The 26,141-nt window shown below is 46.8% G+C and overlaps 1 protein-coding gene across 3 annotated transcripts in view; it reads left to right on the top strand.

The window, feature by feature from the left end:
* Positions 1-2,037: 2,037 nt before the first annotated feature.
* SRPX (sushi repeat containing protein X-linked) overlaps positions 2,038-26,141 on the top strand; it is a 101,797-nt gene continuing 77,693 nt past the window's right edge. The window contains exon 1 of one of the 3 annotated variants that reach the window (XM_030202326.1): positions 2,038-2,319. In XM_030202326.1, the coding sequence (XP_030058186.1) occupies positions 2,247-2,319 (73 nt within the window). In that variant the 5' untranslated portion in view covers positions 2,038-2,246. Of the gene's footprint in view, positions 2,320-26,020; positions 26,066-26,141 lie in introns of those variants that run through there. The other 2 variants (XM_030202329.1, XM_030202328.1) reach the window with 2 other exon arrangements.

Genomic DNA, 26,141 nt, shown 5'->3' with positions numbered 1-26,141 from the left:
AACTGCTGGTATAGCACAAGGAGGGAGGGAAGGGAAACAGAGATACCAGACCAAGGAGATGAAGGAAAAAGGGGGGGGGGGCGGGCTGGGAATCAAGCAACCAAACCAGATGCTGGAAAGGGGTGTGAGAGGGAGAGAAGCTGGATGGGGTAGGGCCAGAGAGGGTAGAGCTATATTGGCACTGGGGACGAAGAGATGGGAAAAGCTGGACAGAGAAATATAGGGACACAGAGAAAGGGACCAACATGACTTGAAAAATAAAGCAAGCAGACTAGAATATGTCAGATTTGTACATCCTGCTAGATATGGCTGGGGCCCAAGGCAGAAATTTGGGAGGTGACACAAAAGCTTACTAACAGGCTGCACCTTCTTCAGCTTCCAGCTGGCCTGGGGTTCTCTCTGGCTAAGGGGCCAAATGCAGTTGCCCTAGTTGTACCTACTACTACTACTACTTAACATTTCTAAAGCGCTACCAGGGTTACGCAGCGCTGTACAATTTAACAAAGAAGGACAGTCCCTGCTCAAAGGAGCTTACAATCTAAAGGACAAAAAGTGCAGTCAATCAAGATTGAGGCAGTCTAGATTTCCTGGATAGAGGTACAATGGTTAGGTGCCGAAGGCGACATTGAAGAGGTGGGCTTTGAGCAAGGATTTGAAGATGGGCAGGGAGGGGGCCTGGCGTATGGGCTCAGGGAGTTTGTTCCACGTGTGGGGTGAGGCGAGGCAGAAAGGGCGGAGCCTGGAGTTGGCGGTGGTGGAGAAGGGTACTGAAAGGAGGGATTTGTCTTGAGAGCGGAGGTTACGGGTAGGAACGTAAGGGGAACACTGTCTCTTGCATGTGATTTTGCACAGTATTGGAGAAAATGCCTCTCTTTGTATTTCTCTGTGCTGTGCTAAATGCAAGGTCTGGCCTCTTGGGATTTTGATTTGTTTATGGTTTGTGGTCACTTATTCTGTATTTGTGTTCTGTGTGTGTGACCAAAGTATTCTGTGAGCATCAATTTTCTATGTAGTATTCTATAGTACTTTGGCTTGTTCTGTTTTCTTGATAGATGTATTGATATTTTAGGGCCCCACTGTAATATTTAGGGCATATTTGGGGGAAGCACTGCTGCTCCCATTGAAGTTACTGGGAGTGGGGTAGGTGTGCGGTAGGAGCAGGGGCGTGGGCAGGGCATATCCAGTGTTGCCAGGTGGGTGGTTTTACCGCCCAATTGGGCGGTTTTCCGCGACCTGCCGCGGGTAATTTTTGCCCGCGGCGGGTTGCGTTTTTTTGGGCTTGTTTTGTGTCTTTTGGGCGGTTTTTTGAGCGTTTTTTCCGGCCGCGGGGGGCGGGGTTAGTGACATTTTGGGCGGGGCCGATGATGGCGGGGGCGGGGTTGATTATGGCGGGGGTGGGGGTGATGACGCGGGGGTGGGGGTGTCAGGGGCGGGGTTTGAGTTTGGGCGGGTTTTGGCCTGGATTTGGGCTGGTTTGGGTGGGAAAAAAATTTTCCACCTGGCAACCCTGGGCATATCAGGTGGCAGGTGTTTCTCTAGTGCCCATCCATCCAACCTGTTGGCCCACCCAAAAATTGCCTTCTGGCTACCCCACTGTTTCACAGCCCACCCCATACATTTGAGTCTTAATCAGGCTCTATCTAGGGCAACAGATACTAATTAGCAGCATTCACATAGGAATCAATTAAAAACAGACATACATAAAACAAATGGTTAAATCTTTCATTTGACTAGCGACAAAGAAAATGAAATACACATCAGAATTGGTACAAGGATAGGGAACAATTTCCAAACAGACCAGAGGAGAACCAGTTTCAAAGGGAGAATTTTTCTGGCCATTTTACTGTATCAAAAGTTTCTCTGCTGCAGAAGCTGCAAATTTGTTCTCTGCCTTTTCGCCTGCTTCGTTTCACCCCCCCCCCCCCCAAACTCAGTTATTTCGGTCCCAGACTTTCCAACACGTCGGACTGGAAAACAAAATAGAGGTTTGCCCTCCCCTAGTCTATGCTGCTCCAGTTTATCGGGAGAGGTGCAGCGGGAGGTCTGATCTGGGGTGGTGCTCCCCCCACCCCCCAGTCGAGAGTACATATCCTTTAAGGCTTGCCACAGCTCCGAGCCCTCTCCTGCACCATCCGATCCTTGCAGAGCCCGGCCCAGGGGGCGGGGATCAGCTGCCTCCAGCCCGGACTGGCCCAGCTCGGCTCTCTAGGCTTCTACTTCTTTCTGTTTCCCGTGCGGAGCTGGCCATGTGGATCCCGGTGCTGCGCCTCTGCCTGTTGCTGGCTGCACAGTCCGCTTCCCTGAGCTCCGGATACCCAGGTAGGGTCGGGGGAGGGTCAGCGAGTGACACGTGGCTGGGTTCGGCCGCCCCGGCCGGGGCAGGTGGACAGTGGACACGACCCCCACCACCTCCTGCCCCGAAGGGCTACCCTCTCTGTTGCAGCTTCCTGCCCCCCCCCCCCCCCACCGTCGGGGGCTGGGGGCTGAGGATGTGGCAGCTCAGGATCAAATTCCTATTATGCTGAGCTTCCAGACTCTTCCCAAATTCCCTGAATGAGTTTTAGATGGCTTTTTTTTTTTTCCTGGAAGGGCCCATGAGGTTGTATATTCCAGTGTTTTATGCCTCCCTCCCCCGTGTTCCTTGTCTGCCGGTCGACTAGATATAAGCTCCACGGGGCAGGAACCAGCTCAGTTCTGCGTACACTTTGTCAAGACTGGTGTTAAAGATGATGGGGAAACCAGGGCACCATTTTGTGTGTGTGTGTGTGTGGTGGTGGGGGGGGGGCTCAGTTCTCACCAGCAGGCTGTATGTTTTTCAAACTTTGGTGGCCCTGCACCTTTAGTGCTGTATGATTAACAGTAGGGCCACAGTCTGGCTCGCTCAGACTGGTCACAACTCACAAGGCCAGGGAATCGACATCTGCCCCCTCCCCCCTTCCAGGGATTGTGAACACTGAGCCAGGCTGGGAATTGAACCCAGCCCCCCCCCCCAACACACACACACACACACTGATTCACCAAAGGACTGAGAAATTCTTAATGGTATTAAACAAGCATTTTGTGTTTCTAGGAACGGGAGTCGGTCTGTTTGCTCCGTTTGAGTGTTTTGTGTGGGATCTGTTTTGTGGCAGCCCAGTCATGAATTACAGCAGACCAGATCCCCCCCCCCCTCTAATAAGGTCTTTAAAAAAACCATACAGCTTTATAACACAGAGCTCAGACTCGGGAATGGGTTTCCTAGACTGTAATTCAGGGACTTGGGTTTGGAGAAAGGTGCGTTTCTCCGTGGGGTCCAAGTCTTGATTTTAAGTTAAGAATTTGTCCAGAAGTGGAGTTTTTCATATGAATGTTTGAGATGAGCACACATGCCTCTTCTACAGCTGCCAATTTACAGTAACAGCAGGATCTTGGGATCATTTTTAGCTCAAGTCAAGTTTCTCCACATATAAACGAATTTGCAGACTAATCCAGCTTGTAATTACACTGCCAAAATTACATGACACTTTTTTAGTGTCTGTTGCCAAGCCCTTTCCCTCTCAGATGCTCGTTTCATGTTTTGGAATGCTCTTTCTTAGTCCAGCACTTTTGTAATTGTATTGACCAGCTTTTGGAGATGGTTCTCAGGGCTCGAAGCAGGTATATAGGTTGGAAATGTAAGCCAATTCCCAAAGCCTGGGTTTGCGGGTGTTATGGAGGGCCAGCACCTACCAAACGAGGGGTAAGGGATTTAGAGCAGAAGTTACAGGGTTTTGGAAGGAGCTGCAGTAACAGAACTTGGAACTGGGTTTGTGTGTGCATTTTTCTGTTCAAATAGGGGGGGGGGGGGGAGGTAATCCCTGGGTCGTTATATAAGAAGGCTGATGGTGCTGATTTGAACTGGATGCGGAAGAAAGGAGGAACTATCAGGCCAAAGAATCCCACCCCCTGTTTATATAGATTTTGTTTTTTTTTTGGGTCTTAAATATATTTACTTTTTTTGTGTGGTTTCTGACTGAGAGAATTTGTGGAGTGTGGGTGTCTGTCTGTTGGCTATGTTGTCCCACCTTTTATAATGAGTTTTAAAAAGTCTAATATTTATTCATTTATGACATTTTTACCCCACATTAGCCCGAGAGTGACTCAGATTCAATTAGATGAATGATACATATTCAAAATTACAGAAACAGATTATAAAATACAATAAGTAACACTAAAACATTGGCTTTGTAAAACAAATATAACATATATGGTGAATTAATCTGGATTCAGCTGTTTTTAAGGGTAGCTGGATAGAGAGGAAGATTAAGTTTGTAAACAAAGAAGTGAAGATGAATAAATAGTGCAAGCATGACCCGTGCACACTCTTTTGTAAAGAGGGCACACTATTGGTCCAAAGTGCATTCTATCTGCAAATAGTGCGCGCACGACCCATTGTGAAGAGAGTGCTCCATTGGTCAAAAGTGCACTCTATCTGCAAATAGTGCAAGCATGACCCGTGCACACTCTTTTGTAAAGCGGGCACACTATTGGTCCAAAGTGCATTCTATCTGCAAATAGTGCGCGCACGACCCATTGTGAAGAGAGTGCTCCATTGGTCAAAAGTGCACTCTATCTGCAAATAGTGCAAGCATGACCCGTGCACACTCTTTTGTAAAGAGGGCACACTATTGGTCCAAAGTGCATTCTATCTGCAAATAGTGCGCGCACGACCCATTGTGAAGAGAGTGCTCCATTGGTCAAAAGTGCACTCTATCTGCAAATAGTGCAAGCATGACCCGTGCACACTCTTTTGTAAAGAGGGCACACTATTGGTCCAAAGTGCATTCTATCTGCAAATAGTGCGCGCACGACCCATTGTGAAGAGGGTGCTCCATTGGTCAAAAGTGCACTCTATCTGCAAATAGTGTGCGCAAGACCCGTTACATGTGTGCACACTGTTTTGTAAAGAGGGTGCACCATTGGTCAAAAGTGCACTCTATCTGCAAATAGTGCAAGCATGACCCGAGCACACTCTTTTGTAAAGAGGGCACACTATTGGTCCAAAGTGCATTCTGTCTGCAAATAGTGCGCACACGACCCACTGTGAAGAGGGTGCTCCATTTCAAAAGTGTGCACCATTTGCAAATGGTATGCACATATTATTGTCAAATGAAAAAATACAAAATGTGTTTTATTTTGTTTTTCTGCTCGTTTTTGTTTGAACCATGTCTCTCTGATAGCAGCAAGATCCAAGGCTGCCTCTAACTTCAGGGCTTGCATACCCTAAACTTTGCTGCTCAGACTGTGAGTGTTTGGGCTCATGTTTTCCAGCTAGATTTTATTGGCTTTTTTTTTTTTCAGCTGTATAACATTTTGCTTAGTCTCTCCCTCTACTTTGTGGCTGATGAATGAATTCCTCAGATGTTTTATTTTATTATTTTCCCCGCAGCTGTGATGGTTCTGCTTTTGCTGGGGGTGCTGTCCTAAACTTGCCTCCTTTCATTTTCTAATTTAAATACTTAGAAACTTACCCCCCAGATTCTATATATGGTGCTTTTGAGTTGAATGCACAAATTTGGAGATCTGTCCAATTTGCACACACAATTTGATTAACCAGCCAATCTGCACTGATAATTGGGCAACAAGAAGAAATCATTGGCACCAATTGGGAATAATTAGAATTTTCGCATGCATCGTTTTAGGTGTATTTTATAAAGAGGTGTCTGAAAATCCTAGTGCATGAATCTGTAAAGGGGGCTTGACTGGGTTGGGGCGTGCCTAAAATTTATTCGGATTGTTATATAATTAAGGGGATTTGCGCCTAACTTACACATGGGGATTTACACCAGGTTTTCATTGACATAAATGGTCACGCCTTAATGTAGTCGTAAGCACTATTCTATAAACCACGTCTAACTGTAAGCGCTAATTTTATGGCACAGATTCCTTAGGCATCATTTATGGAATCTAACGTATCTTTTCTCATTTGCAGAACATTCTTCTAGAATAAGGAGATTATGGGGCTCATTTTCAAATGAGAAAAATGTCCAAAAAGTGACATAAATCTTCATATGGATGTTTTTAAAACATCCAAATTGGTATTTTCAAAACCAATTTTTAGATAAGTACATAAGCACCACTATACTGGGAAAAGACCAAGGGTCCATGAAGCCCAGCATCCTGTCTCTGACAGTGGCCAATCCAGGCTTCAAGAACCCGGCAACCCCCCCCCCCCCAAAAAAAAATATATATATTTTTAATAATAATCAATGGACTTTTCCTTCAGGAATCTGTCCAAACCCCCTTTAAACTCCGTAAGGACAGCCGCTGTCACCACATTCTCCGGCAACGAGTTCCAGAGACTAACTACATGCTGAGTAAAGAAAAACTTTCTCCTATTTGTTTTAAATCTACCATATTCTAGCTTCATCTTGTGTCCTCTGGTTCTGTTGTTGTTTGAAAGTGTAAACAAACGCTTCCCATCTGTCTGCTCTACTCCAGTCATTATTTGTAGATTTCTATCACATCACCCCTCAGCCGCCTTTTCTCCAAGCTGAAGAGCCCTAACCTTCTCAGCCTTTCTTCATAGGGAAGTCGTTCCGTTCCCTTTTTTCATTTTCGTCGCCCTTCTCTGCACCTTCTCCAATTCCTTTATATCTTTTTTGAGATGCGGCGACCAAAATTGGACACAATATTCAATTTTTCTATGAAGTCCATCAGAAGTACATTGAAATCACAAGGGGGCATATCAGGGGCATGTTAAGGGCAGGATCTGGGCATTTCTAACACTTGGACGTTTTCGGCTGCTATAGAAAAAAACCAAACCATCCAGGGCTATAAGTTGGATGTTTTGGTCTGGACCTGTTTTATTAACGAATAAGCCACGAAAAAGTGCCCTAAACGACCAGGTGATCACTGCAGGAATGAAAGGAATGACACCCCCTTACTCCTTCAGTGGTCACTGATCCCCTCCCACCCCGCAAAGATGTAAACGAAACAATACATGCCAGCCTTTATGACACCTTCAGATGTTATGACCAGACCTATTAGAGCAGCAAACAGGTTCCTGGAACAGCCTAGTGGTGGGTGCAGTGTACTGCAGAGAAGGGGACCCAGGCTCATAATCCACTCTATTACACGTGCGGTGGAAAGCGTCAGTCCCCCCCCCAAACCTACCGTAGCCACATTTAGGTGACACCTCCATCTATAAAGGCTATTGTAGTGGTGTACAGTTGAGTACAGTAGTTTTTTTGTGGGTTTTTATTATTATTATTTGTTACATTTATATCCACGTATGCAAAAAAGAATACTAGCAGGGTTTAGCTACATTGCTCAGCGTTGAGCCTGAACTGGTGATCCTGTGTCCCCTGAGGAAGCCCTTTTGGGTGAAACGGGTCCGTTGGGCGTGGACTTCGTTCAGGAGAATCGCTTATGGTCAAGCCAGCAAAGCTAAGTTAATTGGGCCACTGTTGTTTTTTGAATTATCAGCAGTACAAGTGCACGAAACAGTGACAACTATTGCCAGAGTTACCTATGTTAAAAAACTGTTATTGTTATATTTTGCGAACTGATAAAATTAGTCAAAAAAAATTTTTCAGGATCAAATTAAGAAGAGTACAGAGTAAATTTGCCAACCTTCGACCGATGATTAGAAATTGCACATACATGACCGAGATGGTCGGATTGCTCTAGGCTTGCAGGAGATGAGGTCTTTCCCCCTGTTCTCTTCTTTTGAGTTTGTGATTTGAGGTGTATTTAAAACATCCAGAATTTTAACCTGCTCTTTTTTGTTTTTACATTTATATCCCACATTTTCCCATCTATTTGTAGGCTCAATGTGGCTTACATAGTACTGGAGAGGCATTTGGTGACTCCGGTGTAAACAAATACAAAGTGATGTTGTGGTAAGATAAAGTTCACGTGGCACAGCCACACTAGGGAATCGTACAACGGAAGAGTTGCGTTATGTCCATTACGTTCTTTAGTTTTGTTGTGTTGCAGAGATCAGGCATTTATGTTGGATCAGTAGGGTATGCCTTTTTAAACAGGTTAGTTTTTAGTGATTTCCAGAAGTTTAGGTGGTCATTCGTAGTTTTCAAGGCTTTTGGTAATGCGTTCCACAGTTGTGTGCTTATGTAGGAAAAACTGGACGCGTAAGTTGATTTGTATTTGAGTTCTTTGCAGCTTGGGTAGTGCAGATTTAGGTACGTTCGTGTTGATTCGGATGTGTTTCTAGTTGGTAGGTCGATCAAGTCTGTCATGTATCCCGGAGCTTCACCGTAGATGATTTTGTGAACCAGAGTGCAGATTTTGAAAGCAATGCGTTCTTTGATTGGGAGCCAGTGTAGTTTTTTCGCAGAGGGGTTTTACGCTTTCAAATCACGTTTTTCCGAAGATAAGCCTAGCTGCCGTGTTTTGAGCGGTCTGAAGTTTCTTTAAGGTTTGTTCTTTGCATCCCACATAAATTCCATTGCAGTAGTCTACATGCCATTGATTGTCTCATGTTGCGAAATGTTCCCCTTGGGTTTTGAAGGGCTCACCATACAACGTAAGTGGGCAATGGTGAGATGGGTACCTGGGACCTCTTATGTGAAGTCCACTGCAGTGCCCCCTCCTCCTAGGGTGCCCCACTGCTCTTCTGGGATGCCTGAGTGGCCCGTCTACTAGGAAAGCTGGTTCCTCCTACATCCCAATGGCTTGATTTTGTGTGTTTTTCACTTGGCCATTGCTTTTGTTTTGTTTTTTTGTTGGAAAATGGTCCAAAAGGTAGGTGTACTAAATGCAACAACATCTAGGAAATGGTCATTAAAAAAAAAAAAAAAAAAAAAGACGCTTTTCTGGTTTGAAAATGGACATTTTCACCACTTGATTTTTGGATTTTTTTTTCAGCAAAACGTCCAAAGTCGGATTTAGACGTCATATCGAAAATGCCCTCTATATTATACTCTATCATCTATAGAAGAAACAAGTCTAAGATGCTAGTTCAGAGGACATTACTAATTGTGGATCGAGTCTCAGCAAGACATCCTGAGAGGGGAGCAATGAGGAAGTGACCCAACGTCATTTGTTGGTACTGGTTGAGCAGAACCCGACCACGCTGCCCCTGGGCTCAGTTCCTGTCTAAATAAATTCTCTGAAGGAGACTCGTTTGCATGTAAATGTACATTGAAGTGTGTATGCTGAGAATGTAGGGTGTAGGCCGGGTCTGTTTTCTTTTTGGGAGAATGGTTTACATTAGTGACCTGCTAGAGAGAATGGGGGTTTTATTTGGACTTTCCAAACAGTGCACTGAGGATCACACACTAAGGCTCTTTATTCTGGGTGTTAATGAACGGAATGCTCCGGGAGGGTGTCGTATATATATATTTCTGGTGTTTTTTTTCCAGCAGTGTAAGGGCACAGTCACAGTGGAGCAAATGTGGTCCAAGTTTTGGCTGAGTGTGCTGTTCTCTGTAATGCTTGACAGTGCTGAGAGGCAGGTTGTGATCTGAGCAGGGTTATTCAGGTATATATCACGCTGGTATGGGTTTAAACACAGCACCTCACAAATAATGAGGTTGATCTTCTGAGAATATTAACAGTCTTAAATGCAATAAATCAAACAAACACATCCTTCGGGATTACTTAATTTTCTTAATTTAGTTAAAGGGATTCCCGTTATTGGCCTTTAATGCTGATTATTGTGAATGCCAAATTTCGGATCATTCCCAGGGCTTACCAGCCAACAGTTAAAGCCAAAATAGTAGATTCACCAGTTTGTGTAAAATGTTTTCCACCCCCTCCGGGGTGTCCTCTTTCCCGTAGGGTTCCTTGTGTTGTAACCCTGGCTGCATTTGCCAATGTGCTAAAATTGATTTATGAGTAGAACTGTTGTAGCCTGGCTTAGCTGAGGGAGACGGGAGGGAGTCTTTGTGTTTCACAACCACTTTTTTTTTCGACAGTGTGAGGGAAGCTGAGAATGTAGCTGGAATCTTCATATTTAAAGAGGGTGTCATATCTTTCTGATCAGTGGTGTAGCTACATGGGGCCACAGGGGCCTGGGCCCCCCCAAATTTCCTCTGGGCGCCTGGTTTTGCTGGTGGGGGGTCCCCATTATTTTGTAAACACAGTGCTGTGCCGGGCAGAGTAGAAGCAGCGGATGGGCAGGAAAGAGGGGGTTTATTTCCTGCCCCTGAAGAAGTCACAGCCACTTGACCACCAGGGTTGTTCAAGGTAGGAGGGGGCAGCGTGGCAGGAGTGGGGGTACTGGTGGCAGTGGCAGCATGGGGGGGGGGGGGGGGGGACGGCAGCATGGAGGCCCAGAGTACTCTCAATCTGCTCCTGCAGTGGTGTAATTATTGATTTATTTGGATTTTGCTCACACCTTTTTCGGTAGTAGCTCAAGGTGAGTTACATTCAGGTACTCTGGATATTTCTCTGTCCCAGGAGGGCTCACAATCTAAGTTTGTACCTGAGGCAATGGAGGGTTAAGTGACTTGCCCAAGATCACAAGGAGCAACAGTGGGATTTGAACTGGCCACCTCTGGATTACAAGACCGGTGCTCTAACCACTAGGCCACTCCTCAAAGGTGGGTGCTGAGGGTCGCTGTGTGGAAAGTGATGAGGGAAAAAATGAAAATGCTCAATTAATACTTCGGTGTTCATGGAAGAAAAACCTGGAGAAGGTCCACAGAAGATTGACAAAGATACATATGGGGGTAGAGCAGATACTACATTGTTCATTGAAGATAGTTTTGATGAACAGCTTGTTGAAGAAACTTGGCCGTGTTGGGTCCGTAGTACATGTTTTTTATTTTTAATTAAATTCTGCTGTTTATGCCATACTGGTCTGCAGTACCTTCCTTGCCATTTCAGACCTGGTTTCTCCAGACCTAGTTCAATTTCTTTTTCATCTGATGAGATATATACCAGGGTACTGAGGGAGCTCAGAGGGGTGTTGGAAGGTCCTCTAAAGGATGTATTGAATAGATTCTTAGAAACTAGTAAAAAAAAGGCCCGTTTCTGTTTGAAAGGAAACGGGCGCTAGCAAGGTTTTCCTCTGAGTGTGTATGTTTGAGAGAGTGACTGTGTGAGAGAGGCTTCTGTTCCTGCTGCTGTGCATTCCCCGTGTTGTGCTGATTCACTGCTCCCTGTATCGTGGCTCCGCCCCTCTCCCTTCTACTGGCCAATCTGATGTGGGTTGTGTGACGTCACTATTATCTACTCCAACTCCAGACCACCTCCAAGGGATCCACGGTTCCAGGCAGCCTCAGAATGTTGGAGGTGAGAATTATTATATAGGATAGGGGATGTTCTGTGGGATTGGAGAAAGGCTGATGTGATCCCTCTTGACAGAAGTGGGAACGTAGAAGGGGTGGGAACCTACAAACCGGAAGTCTAACCTCGGTGGTGGGACAGGTAATGAAGATGCTGCTGAAGGGAAGGATAGCGAACTTTCTATAATCCATTGGGATGGAAAGAAGCTGCATAGCCCTAGTTTCCCAGACTCTAAAACATTTTAGCTAAAATATTGTAAAGTAAAGAATTGCGACAGGGGAAAGTATATTTTTTGTTTATTTATTGGGATTTATTAACCGCCTTTATGAAGAGATTCACCCTCTTTGTCTTATAGATAAAGAGAGAAAAGTCAAGAAAGGTTTGATTTTGGAGGAAGTCTGACGTCGGTAAAGCGAGGAGTTTTTTCCCCCCACTTGCGGAGTCTCTCCTGTCCTCTGGAGATTATGCCGACTTCTTTCCAGACTTTTCAACATTATTTATAGTTACAGTTATAGAGCCTGCCAGCATGTGGCATGTGCCAGATGAAGTTTGATTTGGGCTAAATTGGAATGTTTGCTCTCAGCCTGAGCGAGAGAAATTATATTTGGTATAATATTTTTTGTTAAAATGTTTCTTTTTGTTGTTGGTAGAGACGGCCTGTTCAAATCAGTGCTGGTTCATATGTGTTTTTTTTAGACATGGCAGCCAAAGAGGGTTTTGGTTTTAAAAAGAAAATACTTTCCTGGATTTATATCTCATCTTATTGATTTTGTGAATGAAGGAGTTTGTTTGCAAGAGTTTCTCTCTGCTTGATTTCGCGTGAAGGGACAACATCGCAGCGCAGCATATTGCGTCCAGCTGACATATTGAATTTTACAACACAGGCGTACCCACGGTGTTACACTTCGTGACCCCTGACGCAGGCGCTGAGCGCCGAAACACGGACCGTGTCGGGTCCACTATAGGATTGTTTCATCATAATACATGATTAAAGGCTTCAACCCCCTTTTTTTTTAAGGCTCCTGGTACTTTTTGTTTTTGTTCCCTGGATTTATATCCGTCATGAAGCCTACCTCGGTCTCAGATTTTTTTTAAATTGAATTTTATCAGCAAAGCGATTTAATAGTTAAATAGCTACCACAATGAGATTTATTGTGCAGTGGGGAAAAGAACTGCTGTTATCTTGGTACTATTACAGGCTGTCTTTGGTTACCATGTTTATATTTCTGAATGGATTGATGTGGTAGAAACGAGCCCCAAGTGGAACAGAAATGGAACCGGAATATTATAATAATTTGGATTGGTGGTTCTCAACCCAGTCCTTATACCCAGCTAGTCTGGATTTCAGGATATTCCTATTGAATATGTACATAAGTATTGCCATACTGGGAAAGACCAAAGGTCCATCAAGCCCAGCATCCTGTTTCCAACAGTGGCCAATCCAGGTCACAAGTACCTGGCAGAAACCCAAACAATAGTAACATTCCATGTAGAACCCCAAAGAGTAGCAAGATTCTAGAATTCTAAACAATAACAAGATTCCATGCAGAATTTCAAAGTGTAGCAACATTCCATGTAGAACCCCAAAGAGTAGCAAGATTCCATTCAGAATCCTAAGTGTTGCCATACCGGGAAAGACCAAAGGTCCATCGAGCCCAGCATCCTGTTTCCAACAGTGGCCAATCCAGGTCACAAATACCCGGCAAGATCCCCAAAATGTGCAAAACATTTTATACTGCTTATCCCAGAAATAGTGGATTTTCCCCAGTTCATTTAATAACGGTCTGCGGACTTTTCCTTTAGGAAGCCGTCCAAACCTTTTTTAAACTCTGCTAAGCTAACCACCACATTCTCTGGCAACGAATTCCAGAGTTTAATAACACGTTGAGTGAAGAAAATATGCATGATATAAACAATATGGGCAGTACATGCAAATCTGCCTCTTGCATATTCATGGTGGGTCCCGTGAAAGCTGGATGGCTGGATTGCTGGTTGGATCCCGCGGACTGGGATTAAGAACCAGTGGTTTATACCAATGCAGGGTTTTTATTGGCCAGTAAGTATTTGTTGAATAAACAAAAAAAACCTCTAATATGATCAGTGGTGACTTTACAGGGCTGTGCTTCTCGAATCTATCCAGGGGGACCACCAGCCGATCGGGTTTTCAGGATATTCTTAATGATTATGCATGAGAGAATTTTGCATATAATGGAGGTGACAGGCATGCTTATCATTCTGAAAAACTAACTGACTGGTGGTCTCCCAGGACAGGTTTGAAAGCACTCTTCTAAGGCAGACAAAAACATTTTAACGTTTTAGGCTTGTTTCAGTTTTGAAGTAGAACATCTGTCTTGCAAAGCCATCGTTCATTACCTGAATGCCTTGATCACTGTTGTATTACAGTAACAGGTTTACGCAGAGAAGATCTGCCGCTCTCTGTCACTCTCTGCTCCCTTGCATCCAGTATTTTCCACCCAAGAACGTGGCTTGGCAGTAGAGAGGGCTGGTGGGAAGAGGGCACTGTTCCAGGAAACTCTGAATGTGTCCTCGGATTCAGTAGAGCAAGAATCTAGAAAACCACAGAGAAAGAGCAGCAGGAGACAGGGGAGACAAGAGGTCCCCAGGAACAGCTGCCATGGAGAGTTAAGGGCAGCTCAGCACAGGCCTGGATTTTAGTCATAGGTCTTTAATGCCAAGATATTGATCTGGGCCTGGCTGCTGTCTTGAAGAGCATTTGGTTCCCTAGGAGCAATTCCTCTAAGTACATAAGTGTTGCCACACTGGGACAGACCGAAGGTCCATCAAGCCCAGCATCCTGTTTCCAACAGTGGCCAATCCAGATCATAAATATCTGGCAAGATCCCCCAAAAAGTACAAAACATTTTATGCTGTTTAACCCAGAAATAGTGGATTTTCCCCAAGTCCAATTTAATAATGGTCTATGGACTTTTCCTTAAGGAAGCTGTCCAAACCTTTTTAAAACTCTGCTAAGCTAACCGCCTTTACCACATTTTCTGGCAACGAATTCTCCAACAGATAACTTCAATGCAGGGACTGCCAACCCTTGCGGAGCTCATTCCTTGCAGGTTTCCATGGTGGGAGGCAGGGGCGTATCTGGACTCTGGCGGTAGGGGGGGCCAGAGGGAGGGGGCACATTTTAGCCCCCCCCCGGCGCCACCGATCCCCCCCGCCATTTCCGGACCCCCCGCCACTGCCAGACCCCCCCCCTCGCCACCAATGACACTCTCCACCCCCTCCCGCCGCCGTCAACTCTCCCCCGCTGCTGTCACTTACCTTTGCTGGCGGGGGACCCCAACCCCCCGCCAGCCGAGGTCCTCTCTTCCATGCAGGCTGCAAGTTGCAATGCTTCCTGTTCTTCTGAGTCTGACGTCCTGCACGTACAACATGCAGGACGTCAGACTGAGTTCCAAATTCTGAGTCTGACGTCAGACTCAGAAGAACAGGAAGCGTTGCAACTTGCATCCTGCACGGAAGAGAGGACTTCGGCTGGCGGGGGCTTGGGGTCCCCCGCCAGCAAAGATCGGCGACGGGTTGGTGGCGGGCGGGAGGGGGAGGTAGAGAGGGTCGATGGTAGGGGGGTCCAGGGCGGAATCTGCGGGGGCCCAGGCCCCTGTGGCCCCACGCAGATACGCCCCTGGTGGGAGGAACCCATGCAAAGGAGGGGGCAGACAGGGTCCTGCAGGGCCTCTCTGTTTGTTGTAGAGCTGGTCCCTCCTCAGAACAACAGTGGAAGCGAGGGAGGACAACAGATGAAGGGGCAACAAGGGTCCCTCTTCCAGCAATTTCTGGAAACTCCTATTGCCTAGGAGTGCACGTAATTTGAAGCCAGCCTGGACTCAGCATGGAGCAACATGGTCCACTATTAGATTCCTGCAGAAGAGGGGTTTTGGTACAGTGAGTAATGACCATGAGATACCAAACCGGAATGGAATAAGAAACTGCATCGCAGGAGAGAGAGGTTGAGACCTGCCCAGAGGCCATCTGCTCCAGAGTATTATTTTTAAACAAAGTGAGGAGCAATAGGATGACAGATCAGGAGTCGGTGAGTTGACGGAGGTGTTCTTTGGGGTGTCCAAAATTCCACCGCACGTCTTATCTACCGTGTGAACCGATACTCTCATATCACCCCTCTCCTCAAGGCGCTTCACTGGCTCCCGATCCGCTACCGTATACAGTTCAAGCTTCTCCTATTGACCTTCAAGTGCACTCAATCTGCAGCCCCCCATTACCTCTCTACCCTCCTCTCCCCGTATGTCCCCACCCGTAACCTCCGCTCTCAGGAAAAATCACTCCTATCTGTACCCTTCTCCACCACCGCTAACTCCAGACTCCGCCCCTTCTGCCTCGCATCACCTTATGCCTGGAACAGACTTCCCGAGCCCAAACGCCATGCGCCCTCCCTGCCCATTTTCAAGTCCTTACTCAAAGCCCATCTCTTCTCCCTTGCTTTTAGCGCCTAACCACCTTCCCATTCCTGATACCTACACTGACTACATAGTTTGTAACCTTTAGATTGTAAACTCTCTTGAGCAGGGACTGTCCTTCCCCATGTTTAAACTTGTACAGCGCTGCGTAACCCTGGCAGCGCTATAGAAATGCTAAGTAGTAGTAGTTATTTAACACGCTTTCCAAAAATACTAGGACTAGGGGACACACGGTGAAACTACAGTGTAGTAAATTTAAAACAAATCGGAGAAAATTTTTCTTCACCCAACGCATAATTAAACTCTGGAATTTGTTGCTGGAGAACGTGGTGAAGGTGGTTAGCTTAGCAGAGTTTAAAAAGGGGTTAGACGGTTTCCTAAAGAAGAAGTCCATAAACCGCTACTAAATGGACTTGGGAAAAATCCACAATTCCAGGAATAACATGTATAGAATGTTTGTACGTTTGGGAAGCTCGCCAGGTGCCCTTGGCCTGGATTGGCCGCTGTCTTGGACAGGATGCTGGGCTCAATGGACCCTTGGTCTTTTCCCAGTGTGGCATTACTTATGTATGTACTAATTTAACCCCTGAGTATACTGGGAACTAAAAGTTAAATCCATAGTACCCTGTACAGCTTGGGCAAACCGAGGGCCCTGTTTACTAAGCTGTGTTGTAGGCGTTCTAACTTTTTAGCATGCTCTAAAAATTAGCACACATTAACGATAGAGACACCAATCGGAATATAATGAGCGTCTTTCATTAGCGTGCGTTAAAAAGTTAACGCACCTACAGCGTGGCTAAGTAAACAGGGCCCCGAGTGCTGTTCAGAAGATGGAGGAAAGGGGCTACAGATCTTAGCGTCTCAAGGGAGGAGTAGGCCTTAGGGTTAGGGCAGTGGGCTTGTGATCTTGGGCAAGTCACTTAACCCTCCATTGCCTGAGCTATTGCTGAAAAACACATGAGCTAAATCCCAAATCCCTTCCTTCTTGAGCGTGAGAGAGATAAGAGCCAATTTCCAGTGAGTCAAGGAAAGATGTTTTGGTCTATATCCTGTGAAGGTTTAATGACAACTGTTAAAGCTGGCTTAGGAAAAGAGGTCATTTGAACACTTAAACTAATAAGTCAGAGTTTAGTAGGCTGAGTAAGCCATGAACTACAAAGGAAAGCAACCTCATCATTTAGTTTCCACATCTAGCACGAACTCATGGACATGCAACTGTGACGATATTGATACAGCATTACGAACTATGAGATTTATGCAGATTGATTTCATAGGAACAGAAATTTCCTTCCATGATCTGCTCAGATGAGGTGTGAAATAATCCCCTGGAACCGGCAAACTAGATTTATGATAATCTCTTAACGAGTAGTTGAACTTCTTCAAAACATGGGGGAATTAGTTACAGTAATAATTTGGTTTTATACAGACGTTTTCTTCCAGACACGTAAATGCTGATACAGAATGGGTGGTCTGGTTTGTTTTCGGTCACTGGGCTGCATTGTGTCCTGTTATTTAATCCCTGTTACTTCTAAGTAAGATTGGCAAAGAGTAAATGAAGCTTACAAAGTGAGCCAGTGGCAGAGCAGGGGTTAGAACTCAGGGGTTCCTTATGATCTCTGGTTTGCAGTAAATGGCTCAGCCCTCAGCCCAGTGGTCACCAAACTTTTTCTGTTGTTTTTTTTTGCTCTTGTTCATGCGCTGCGCTGTGTTGTTGTTACACTCTGTTACACTCCTCCAGGTGTACACCCTGCTTGCGCAGGATGTGGCGGCCATCTTGGATTTGGGCATCTCCAGGCTAGGGCAGCCATCTATAACATCAGCAAAATTCGCCCCTTCCTGTCTGAGCACACCACTCGAACTCTCATCCATTCTCTCATTACCTCTCGCCTTGACTACTGCAACCTACTCCTCACTGGCCTCCCACTTTGCCATCTATCCCCCCTTCAGTCCATTCAAAACTCTGCTGCACGTCTTATCTTCCGCCTAAACTGGTACACTCATATCACCCCTCTCCTCAAGTCACTTCACTAGCTTCCGATCAGGTACCGCATACAGTTTAAGCTTCTCCTTTTAACCTACAAATGTACTCGATCTACAGCCCCTCCCTTCCTCTCTACCCTCATCTCCCCTTACATTCCTACCCGTAACCTCCGTTCTCAAGATAAATCCCTCCTGTTGGTACCCTTCTCCACCACCGCCAACTCCAGGCTCCACCCTTTCTGCCTCGCCTCGCCCCATGCCTGGAACAAACTCCCTGAGCCTATACGCCAGGCCCCCTCCCTGCCCATCTTCAAAGTCTTGCTAAAAGTCCACCTCTTCAATGTCGCCTTCGGCACCTAACCACCATACCTCTATTCAGGAAATCTAGACTGCCCCTACTTGACATTTCGCCCATTAGATTGTAAGCTCCTTGGAGCAGGGACTGTCCTTTTTCTTAATCTGTACAGCGTTGCGTAACCCTAGTAGCGCTCTAGAAATGTTAAGTAGTAGTAGTAGTAGATGGGCGTCCTAGTTGTGGCAGCCATCTTTTAGTTGGACGGCTTCAGGAAGGAAGCCCATATTTGGGCATAGGGCATCTCCTCTGATGGAGGCAGCCATCTTGGAACAGCTGCACATGTTTGAGCCTAATTCCTGTACTATTTAAAGCCCTGCCACCAGTCCTTCCATGCTTCGGCTTCTATTGCTGTAGAGGTCGTGGTCCTTGTCTGTGTTCTACTGCCGGTTAGCTTATGATCCTGTGTTCCTGTGTTTTGACCCTTGGATTGTTTTCTGACTACTCTGCTGTATTGCTGCCTGCCCAGACTTTGGACTGACTCCTGAGCACTCTGCTGTGTTGCTGCCTCCCTGGTTCCTGGACTGTGTCAGCTTTCCCGCCTGTCTGGTTGGTGGCTGTTCACCCCGCTGGTTCCGGAAGTCCTGGTGGCCGCCTGCGCCTGGGGGCTCAACTCCCGGGGAACGGCGGTCGCTTCCCAGCTGAAGCTAGGGGTTGTCTGGCTGCCTGACTGAGCGCGGTGCTGCTCCATCTTCGCCGAGCTCAGCCGGGGCACAAGGGCTCACTTTCCCAGACGTGACAGTCGTCCTGAAATGTTGCATCTACAGTAAACAGAAAAGGAGGAGCAAACCTCATGTAAATGTGAGCAACAAAACAGAACAAACCAGTGAAGTAAATCCGAGGAGAATATCAAAAGGTCTTTATTGGAAAACAGCTAAAATGCGACCCGACACGGCTGTGTTTCGGCACAAAAAGCCTGCCTCAGGGGTCCAGGTGCCATTTTTTGCGGCACTCACTCTCGCCGGTTGGAGGGCCACTGCTTTCAGCGCTTCTATTCTTTTGAGTATGTTACAAGGATTCGATATTCAGAACCCTTACCACAATCTCACAGTTCAGCACTCCTGTCACATAACATCAAAGATTCACCTAGACCCCTGAGACAGGCCTTTTGTGCCGAAACACAGCCGTGTCGGGTCGCATTTTAGCTGTTTTCCAATAAAGACCTTTTGATATCCTCCTCGGACTTACCTCACCGGTTTGTTTTGTTTTCTGGCATCCACACTAAACCCACTTCAAGCCAGTATTTAACATTTGGCTTTGCAATTTCAGCGGTGCTAATGTGGATTGCCTCTTACCCATTTTTAGGTTCCTTGACGATTTAAAAATGTGAACACTAGTGGTGGTAGGAGTAACCAATAAATACATATACCCCAATTGTAGAGGACTCAAATACAAAATCACTACACGCATCTACCTTCGCACAAAATCACGGAATAAACTACCGAGTGCTATAAAAACAACGCATGACTTTGCAATCTTCCAGGAAATCTAGACTACCCCAACTTGACATTTCGTTCTTTAAATTGTAAGCTCCTTTGAGCAGGGACCGTCCTTCTTTGTTTATTTTGTACAGCGCTGCGTAACCCTAGTAGCGCTCTAGAAATGTTAAGTAGTAGTAGTAAGTTATTGAAGACGCACCTGTTCGAAGAGACTTACAATTAGAATCCTCCTTAATGACTCGATTCCATTCTACATCTAAACCAACTAATACTGATCCCTTCTAATTTGATTATGTTAATCACATTATCACTACTGGTCATTATATCTTTACCTGTTTTATTTTGTGTTATGTAAGTAATTCTACTGACCTATCTACCTAATTTCTTACACAGTAATATGTTAAATTAGACCATACCTCATACTCTGTTTATGATTATACCTTTTGCAACATATAGAGGGGCATAATTGAACGAAAACGTCTATCTCCATGGGCGTTTATCTCCGAGAACGGGTCCGTGAAGGGGCGGACCGAACCGTATTTTCGAAAAAAATAGACGTCCATGTTTTATTCGACAATTTGTGAGCTGGGCATTTTTGTTTTTCAGTGATAATGGAAAATGAAAGCGCCTAGCTCAAAAACGAATAAATCCAAGGCATTTGTTCGTGGGAGGGGCCAGGATTCGTAGTGCACTGGACCCCCTCACATGCCAGGACACCAACCGGGCACCCTAGGGGGCACTTTTACAAAAACAAAAAAAAAGGTAAAAGAGCTCCCAGATGCATAGCACCCTTCCCTTGTGTGTTGAGCCCCCCAAATCCCCCTCAAAACCCACTGCCCACAAGTCTACACCATTACTATAGCCCTAAGGGGTGAAGGGGGGCACCTACATGTGGGTACAGTGGGTTTGGGGGGGTTGGACGACTAAGCATTAAGCAGCACAATTGTAACAGGTGGGGGGGGATGGGCCTGGGTCCACCTGCCTGAAGTCCACTGCACCCCCTAACAACTGCTCCAGGGAGGTGGGTATGACATTTGAGGGTGAAAATAAAAAGTTGTGAAACATCATGTTTTGTGGTGGAAGGGGGTTAGTGACCACTGGGGGAGTCAGGGGAGGTCATCCCCGATTCCCTCTGGTGGTAATCTGGTCATTTAGGGCACTTTTTGGGGCCTTATTCGTGAAAAAACAGGGTCCAGGAAAAGTGCCCTAAATTCTAGCTACAAACGCATATTTTTTTTCCATTATCGGCGAAAGGCGCCCATCTCTCCTCGGCCGATAACCACACCACAGTTCCACCTTCGCCACGCCTCCAACACGCCCCCGTCAACTTTGTACGCTTCCGCGATGGAGTGCAGTTGAAAACATCCAAAACCGCCTTTCCATTATACCGATTTATTCGTTTTTGTGAGATAAACGTCTATCTCCCGATTTGGGTCGAAATCTAGGCGTTTTTCTCTTTCAATTATAAGGTGGATAGTGAAAGCCACATTGAGCCTGCAAATAGGTGGGAAAATGTGGGGTACAAATGCAGCAAATAAATAAATAAATAAATAAACAACTCAATGACTCCCACTGCTATAAACAAAAAGAAGGAATGATCAGATGGCCATATATTGTGACCCTCCAAAGGGGGTCTGGTGCGGGGGGTCTGTCTCTCTCTTGCTCCTGTGTCAGGACCCGGGTGATTGCGTTAACATGATAACCCGGGTCCTGGCACACAGGAGCAGGAGAATGACGGACCAAGGGAGGAGCAGACACAGGAAGGTAAGGGGGGGCGGAGGGGGCAGTGGGTAGTGGCGGCTGTGGTAGCCCTGCCTCGGGCCCAGCGCTGTCTCTCGGCAGCCCTGGCTGTAGAAGCCTGTCAAGATAGGACTGCTGAAGAGAGGAGATACCACTGCTAATGTGACTGTTTCCGTGTTAAACTCTGAGTCTATGGCAGAAACAGACTTGCTATTCTGTTTGTCTGTTCAGCAATCAACTTTCCTTTTGGATTCCTCTGCACCCTGACTCTGTCTGTGGGGCTCCCACAGTCTCTCCACCAGTTGCGTAGCTACGTGCGGCCACGGGGGCCTGGGCCCCCCCTAAATTTCTTCTGGGCCCCTGTTTTGCTGGCGGGGCTGAAGCCTTTGTCTAGTGCCGGTCTCAGCGCTGCTACCTTGCCTGCCCTGCTCGCTCTTTCCCTTACGTCCTGCACGCTCCTTTTAGTGAAATTGAGCATGTTCAGTTTCACTAAAAGGAGCATGCTGGACGTGAGGGGAAGAGCGAGCAGGGCAGGCAACACAGTGGTGCCGAGACCAGCGCTGGATGAAGGCTTCAGCTGGCGGGGGTTGGGGACCCTCGCCAGCCAAGGTATTAAATTGTGGCGGCGAGGTGGCAGGGAGCAGTGAGGCAGCAGCGGAGGGGCGGCGGTGAGGCGGCGGCAGTGGCGGGATGGCAGACCAAAATGTGCCCCCCCCCCACCTCGGACTCCGGCTCCCTCCCGCAGTGAGGTCTGGCTACACCCCTGCTCTCCACCAGCTGCATTACCACATAACCATTTACATATGTAATGGGTGTGTCAATTTTAGTGCCTGCCTTATAGAACCGCCCCCCCTAGTAGGGAATACAAGGGCTTGTTAGGTAAGTTTCTGCCCCAGAGAGCTTACAGTCCAAAGCAACAGGAGATGATGAGATGACCTTTCCAAGGTCAAGAGTAGAGGCAGTGGGAGAGGTGGAATTTGAACGCGGCTTTCTCTGGCTCTCAGCCGCCGTTCTATTCACTTTGATGTGGAAAAATGACCCTCTTTATGTGGTCGAAGAGGGAAGAGTGTTGCTGCCTGAATCTGTCATTATTCGTATTACATTTTAATGCATACGTTTCTTCAAAGTAAATACCGCAGTTCTGAGCCACGGGTGCCCCTTTTGGGAGTTGTGCATTCATCTGCTCTCCCAGAAAACGTTCATGAAAATAAAATTAACGATCAGAACGACGTGGTAACGTAGTAAGTGGCGGCAGGTAAAGACCATCCATGCTTTCGTTTAGGGTTGTAACTGCCACACAGTGCAGGTTACCCTCCCCCCCCCCCCCCCCCAATGCCTCTAATTTACAAATTCAGACTTTGAGAAGCAGCTTTAAATACTGGTGAGATGCTGAGAGCCCTCCAAGCTGCTGGAATAGCCCAGAGAGCTCAGATGTTAAAAATATCTTTACAAATTGTGCTCACTAAGATCCTCTTTTGATTTATAAGGAGAGGCACGCCCATATTGAACTATTAAAAGCGAGTTGGCATGCCCGGGAAGCTGTATTTGCTGCAGGAGCCCAGCCGACTGTGTGGTGTAACTGTAGCCTGCCAGCGGTTTGCGTTCATGTTGGCTGTAAAGGCAACCGCAGTCCTTGCCTCCTGGCAAGGGCAGTGAGAACAGTTACACTAGGGCCCCCGAGCTTCTAAGAGTCAGCCCTGCATGGGTTTCCTGACATTAATAACATTTGCAACCCTTTTTTTAAGTGTGGAAGAACAGGAGAAAGTGAGAGGGTCCTTTGGTTCTTTCATGCCCGTTATCCCCCATCAGCAATGTTACATTTCTTAGGATCTCATTAGACAAGACTCAGCTTTGCATCTGCAACGTGTCCCGCTCGGTACCTAGCTTTTAAAATGAAATATACAGTGAAACCTTGGTTTTCGTTGACTTCGGATTTCGTCGATTTGTTTCGCGAAATTTTCGTCTCGGTTTTCGTCGATCGCCTCGGATTTCATCGGCATGCCCACGCAGCTAATCTTGCGTTCTCACGTGTCGTTCTTCTGGGGCGTTGTTTCCGGTTGTGGGATCACACTGCTGCTGTTCTATGAACAAAATTTTGTTGTTTTGCCACACGACTGCTGCTGCTGGTTGAGTGCCTGTATAAAAGTCTCTGCTGGTTTTTGACCGAATTTTCTATACGTTAGTCTTTTTTATTCATTTAAAAGAAAAATTGCTTGTTGCCTCGGTTTTTGTCGGTTTCGGTTTTCGTCGATAGTTTTCGGATGAATTATCGACGAAGACCGAGGTTTCGCTGTAAAAAGAAAGGATTTTCTAGCGTTGTGACGGATACAGTGTTAAATTCTAGACAGCTGGGACTGCACTATACATTTCCACCAGGGGCGTACCCAGACGACAGATTTTGGGCGGGCCAGGGCAAGACGTGGGTGGGCACCAAGTGTTCTCCCCCTCGTCATTGCCAAAAAAATATCTCAGCTGGCGGGAAAACGCTTCTTTCCACCTTGGCAGTCTGCAGTAGGCATGCGCTGAAAACTGAGCATGCGCAGGTGCCGGTATCATGGAGAGTAGCGTCTCCGTTACCATCAGGGGGAAGTCTTCAGCTGGCCAAGCTTGGGATCCCCACCAGCTACTGCTAAATGTGTGCTACTGTTGGGTGGGCCTGAGCCGTAAGTGGGCGGGCCCCTGCCCACCCAGGCCCACCTCTGGCTACGCCACTGCTTTCCGCTGCTGGCTATTCATTTGACAATATAGGAGAGAGATGGCACTGTACAGGCACGCAGAAGGGACAGTCCATGATATTAATTTGTAAACTGCCTTCAAGGCTCCCGTAGGGTGGGGTAGTAAATATTAAATAAACTTGGAAACTTGGGGCTCACATTCTGCCAGTAAAACATGGGTTCAGAAGAGTTGTCGTGTTTGCTAGATTAGCATTTTCTCTCTGTTCCCTGGGGAATGTGTTTCCTTCTACTTTTGTCTTTAAAAAGAAAATGTTCATAGAGGTATTTTATTAACACAGCATCAAGTGAAATACACACAGTAAAATAATAACATGGAACAAGAACCAAGTCCATAAAACCTCAGTACACGCTGGTCTTTAAAGACACAAGACTATCTCTACTTCAGGAAGCAGGTGAACATAGTAACATAGTAGATGACGGCAGAAAAAGACCTGCACGGTCCATCTAGTCTGCCCAACAAGATAAACTCATATGTGCTACTTCTTGTGTATACCTTACCTTGATTTGTATCTGCCATTTTCAGGACACAGACCGTAGAAATCTTGCCCAGAACTAGCACCACCACCCAAACACCAGCCCCGCCTCCCAATCTCGGCTAAGCTCCTGAGGATCCATTCCTTCTGCACAGGATTCCTTTATGTTTATCCCACGCATGCTTGAATTCCGCTACCGTTTTCATCTCCACCACCTCCCACGGGAGGGCATTCCAAGTGTCAGTTGTTGTCAGACATAGGACAGGAAGGAGGTGCTGTCAGAGGCTCTGAGGAAAGGGAGCCAGGCCTGGTCCCTTCCCCAGCTAGGCGGAGGGGTCCTGGGGAGAGAGGCCCAGGAAACTCCCAGGCTATGGGGCCTACAAGGCCGAAGGATCTGAAGGCCCGGCGGAGTAGCTCTCAGCCAGCCCCTCCTCCAGCACGAAGGGAGCGTAGTCCCCTGGACCGTAAAGCTTCCAGGGCCAGGGAGGATTGTGGATCTGGCGCCTCCTCCATGACCCAGCGGCGTCCAGGTAAGGAGCCTGAAGATCATGGGGGAGGAAGGAGGAAGGTTGAGGCCCTAAAGGTGCAGACCCAGAAGGAGCAAGGACAAGAAGGAATGGAGGTGGGGCAGGAGGCCCAGTTGGGATTTGAGGAAGCCGGCAGTGAAGAAGAGTGGTCAGAAGAAGGGGAGGAGGCCGGTGAGTGGGAGAAGATGGACCCAGGACAGTGTGCCAGAGAAACGGTGGAGCGGGTGAGGCACATCAAGTCTCTGGAGAAGGAAATAGAGGAGCTGGGGAAACGGTTGAAAATGACTAAAGCCATGAGTAGGCTTGCCCCAGCAGAGCATGGTCAAAAGTATAAGACTGAAGAAAAGCGCTTAACAAAGTTGCTGAAACAGAAGGAAAAAAGAATTGCTTGTTTAAAAACAGGCTCTGCAAATCCCTTGAGGGAGGTTTATGAGAATCAAGAGAGGATGCAGGCTGGTACATCTAAAACTATGAGCCAGGAGGTTTTTTCCCCAGCACAGGAATCTACCAGTTTAAGCTCAGGAACATTGTTTCACAAAAGGCAGTTGGTAACAGAGATTGTACAAAGTCCAAACAGTCAAAGTACATTGCAAACTATGAAAGCCCTGATGAGCCCAAGGGAAGAGGGAGTACTCAGGTTGGATACAGCTCCAGGAGAAGGGGGAGGGGTGGATTGTTTGGCCTCAGGTATTCCGGTAGAACAGAAAGGAAAAGACACAAAGTTACAACACTGTCATATTATTGAAACGGATGGAGACAGGCTTTTCACCCAGGACAATTGTTCAGTACCCACTAGTGGGGAAGAAGAACAGGGTGTGGAAAAAAGTATTGAACTTACCTGTATGGAGAGATTGCAAGAGAAGCAAAAGCCAGCAGGCTTCCAACTGCAGGAGCACTCCAAAGGTGCTCTGATTGAGGCAGCAGTTTCTGGTGATCAATTATCATCAGCTGTGCAGCTTGGCTCAGAGCAGGTCTGCCCGCGAGGTCAGGACGGACAGGAGGAAGAATCAGGAGAGGTCTCTGTTCAATCTGCAGTCAAGGTTGCAGGGGACCTGCTAGGGTATGGTGCCCAGGACATGGAGAATCAGCAGGAGAAAGAGGAGCGGGAACAGGAGTTGCATGGAATGGAGCAGGACATTGGACCAATTGCTCAGTCCAGAGTAGGCTCTGAAAGTGCACTAATTTTTAAAGCTCCTGATGTCCCAGTTGAAGGTCTGGGTTTGAACTGGTTGAGGG

This window comes from Microcaecilia unicolor, chromosome 4, assembly GCF_901765095.1.
Source record: "Microcaecilia unicolor chromosome 4, aMicUni1.1, whole genome shotgun sequence".
In the NCBI taxonomy this organism is placed as follows: Eukaryota; Metazoa; Chordata; class Amphibia; order Gymnophiona; family Siphonopidae; genus Microcaecilia; species Microcaecilia unicolor.
This window is presented reverse-complemented; position numbering and strand designations above follow the sequence as displayed.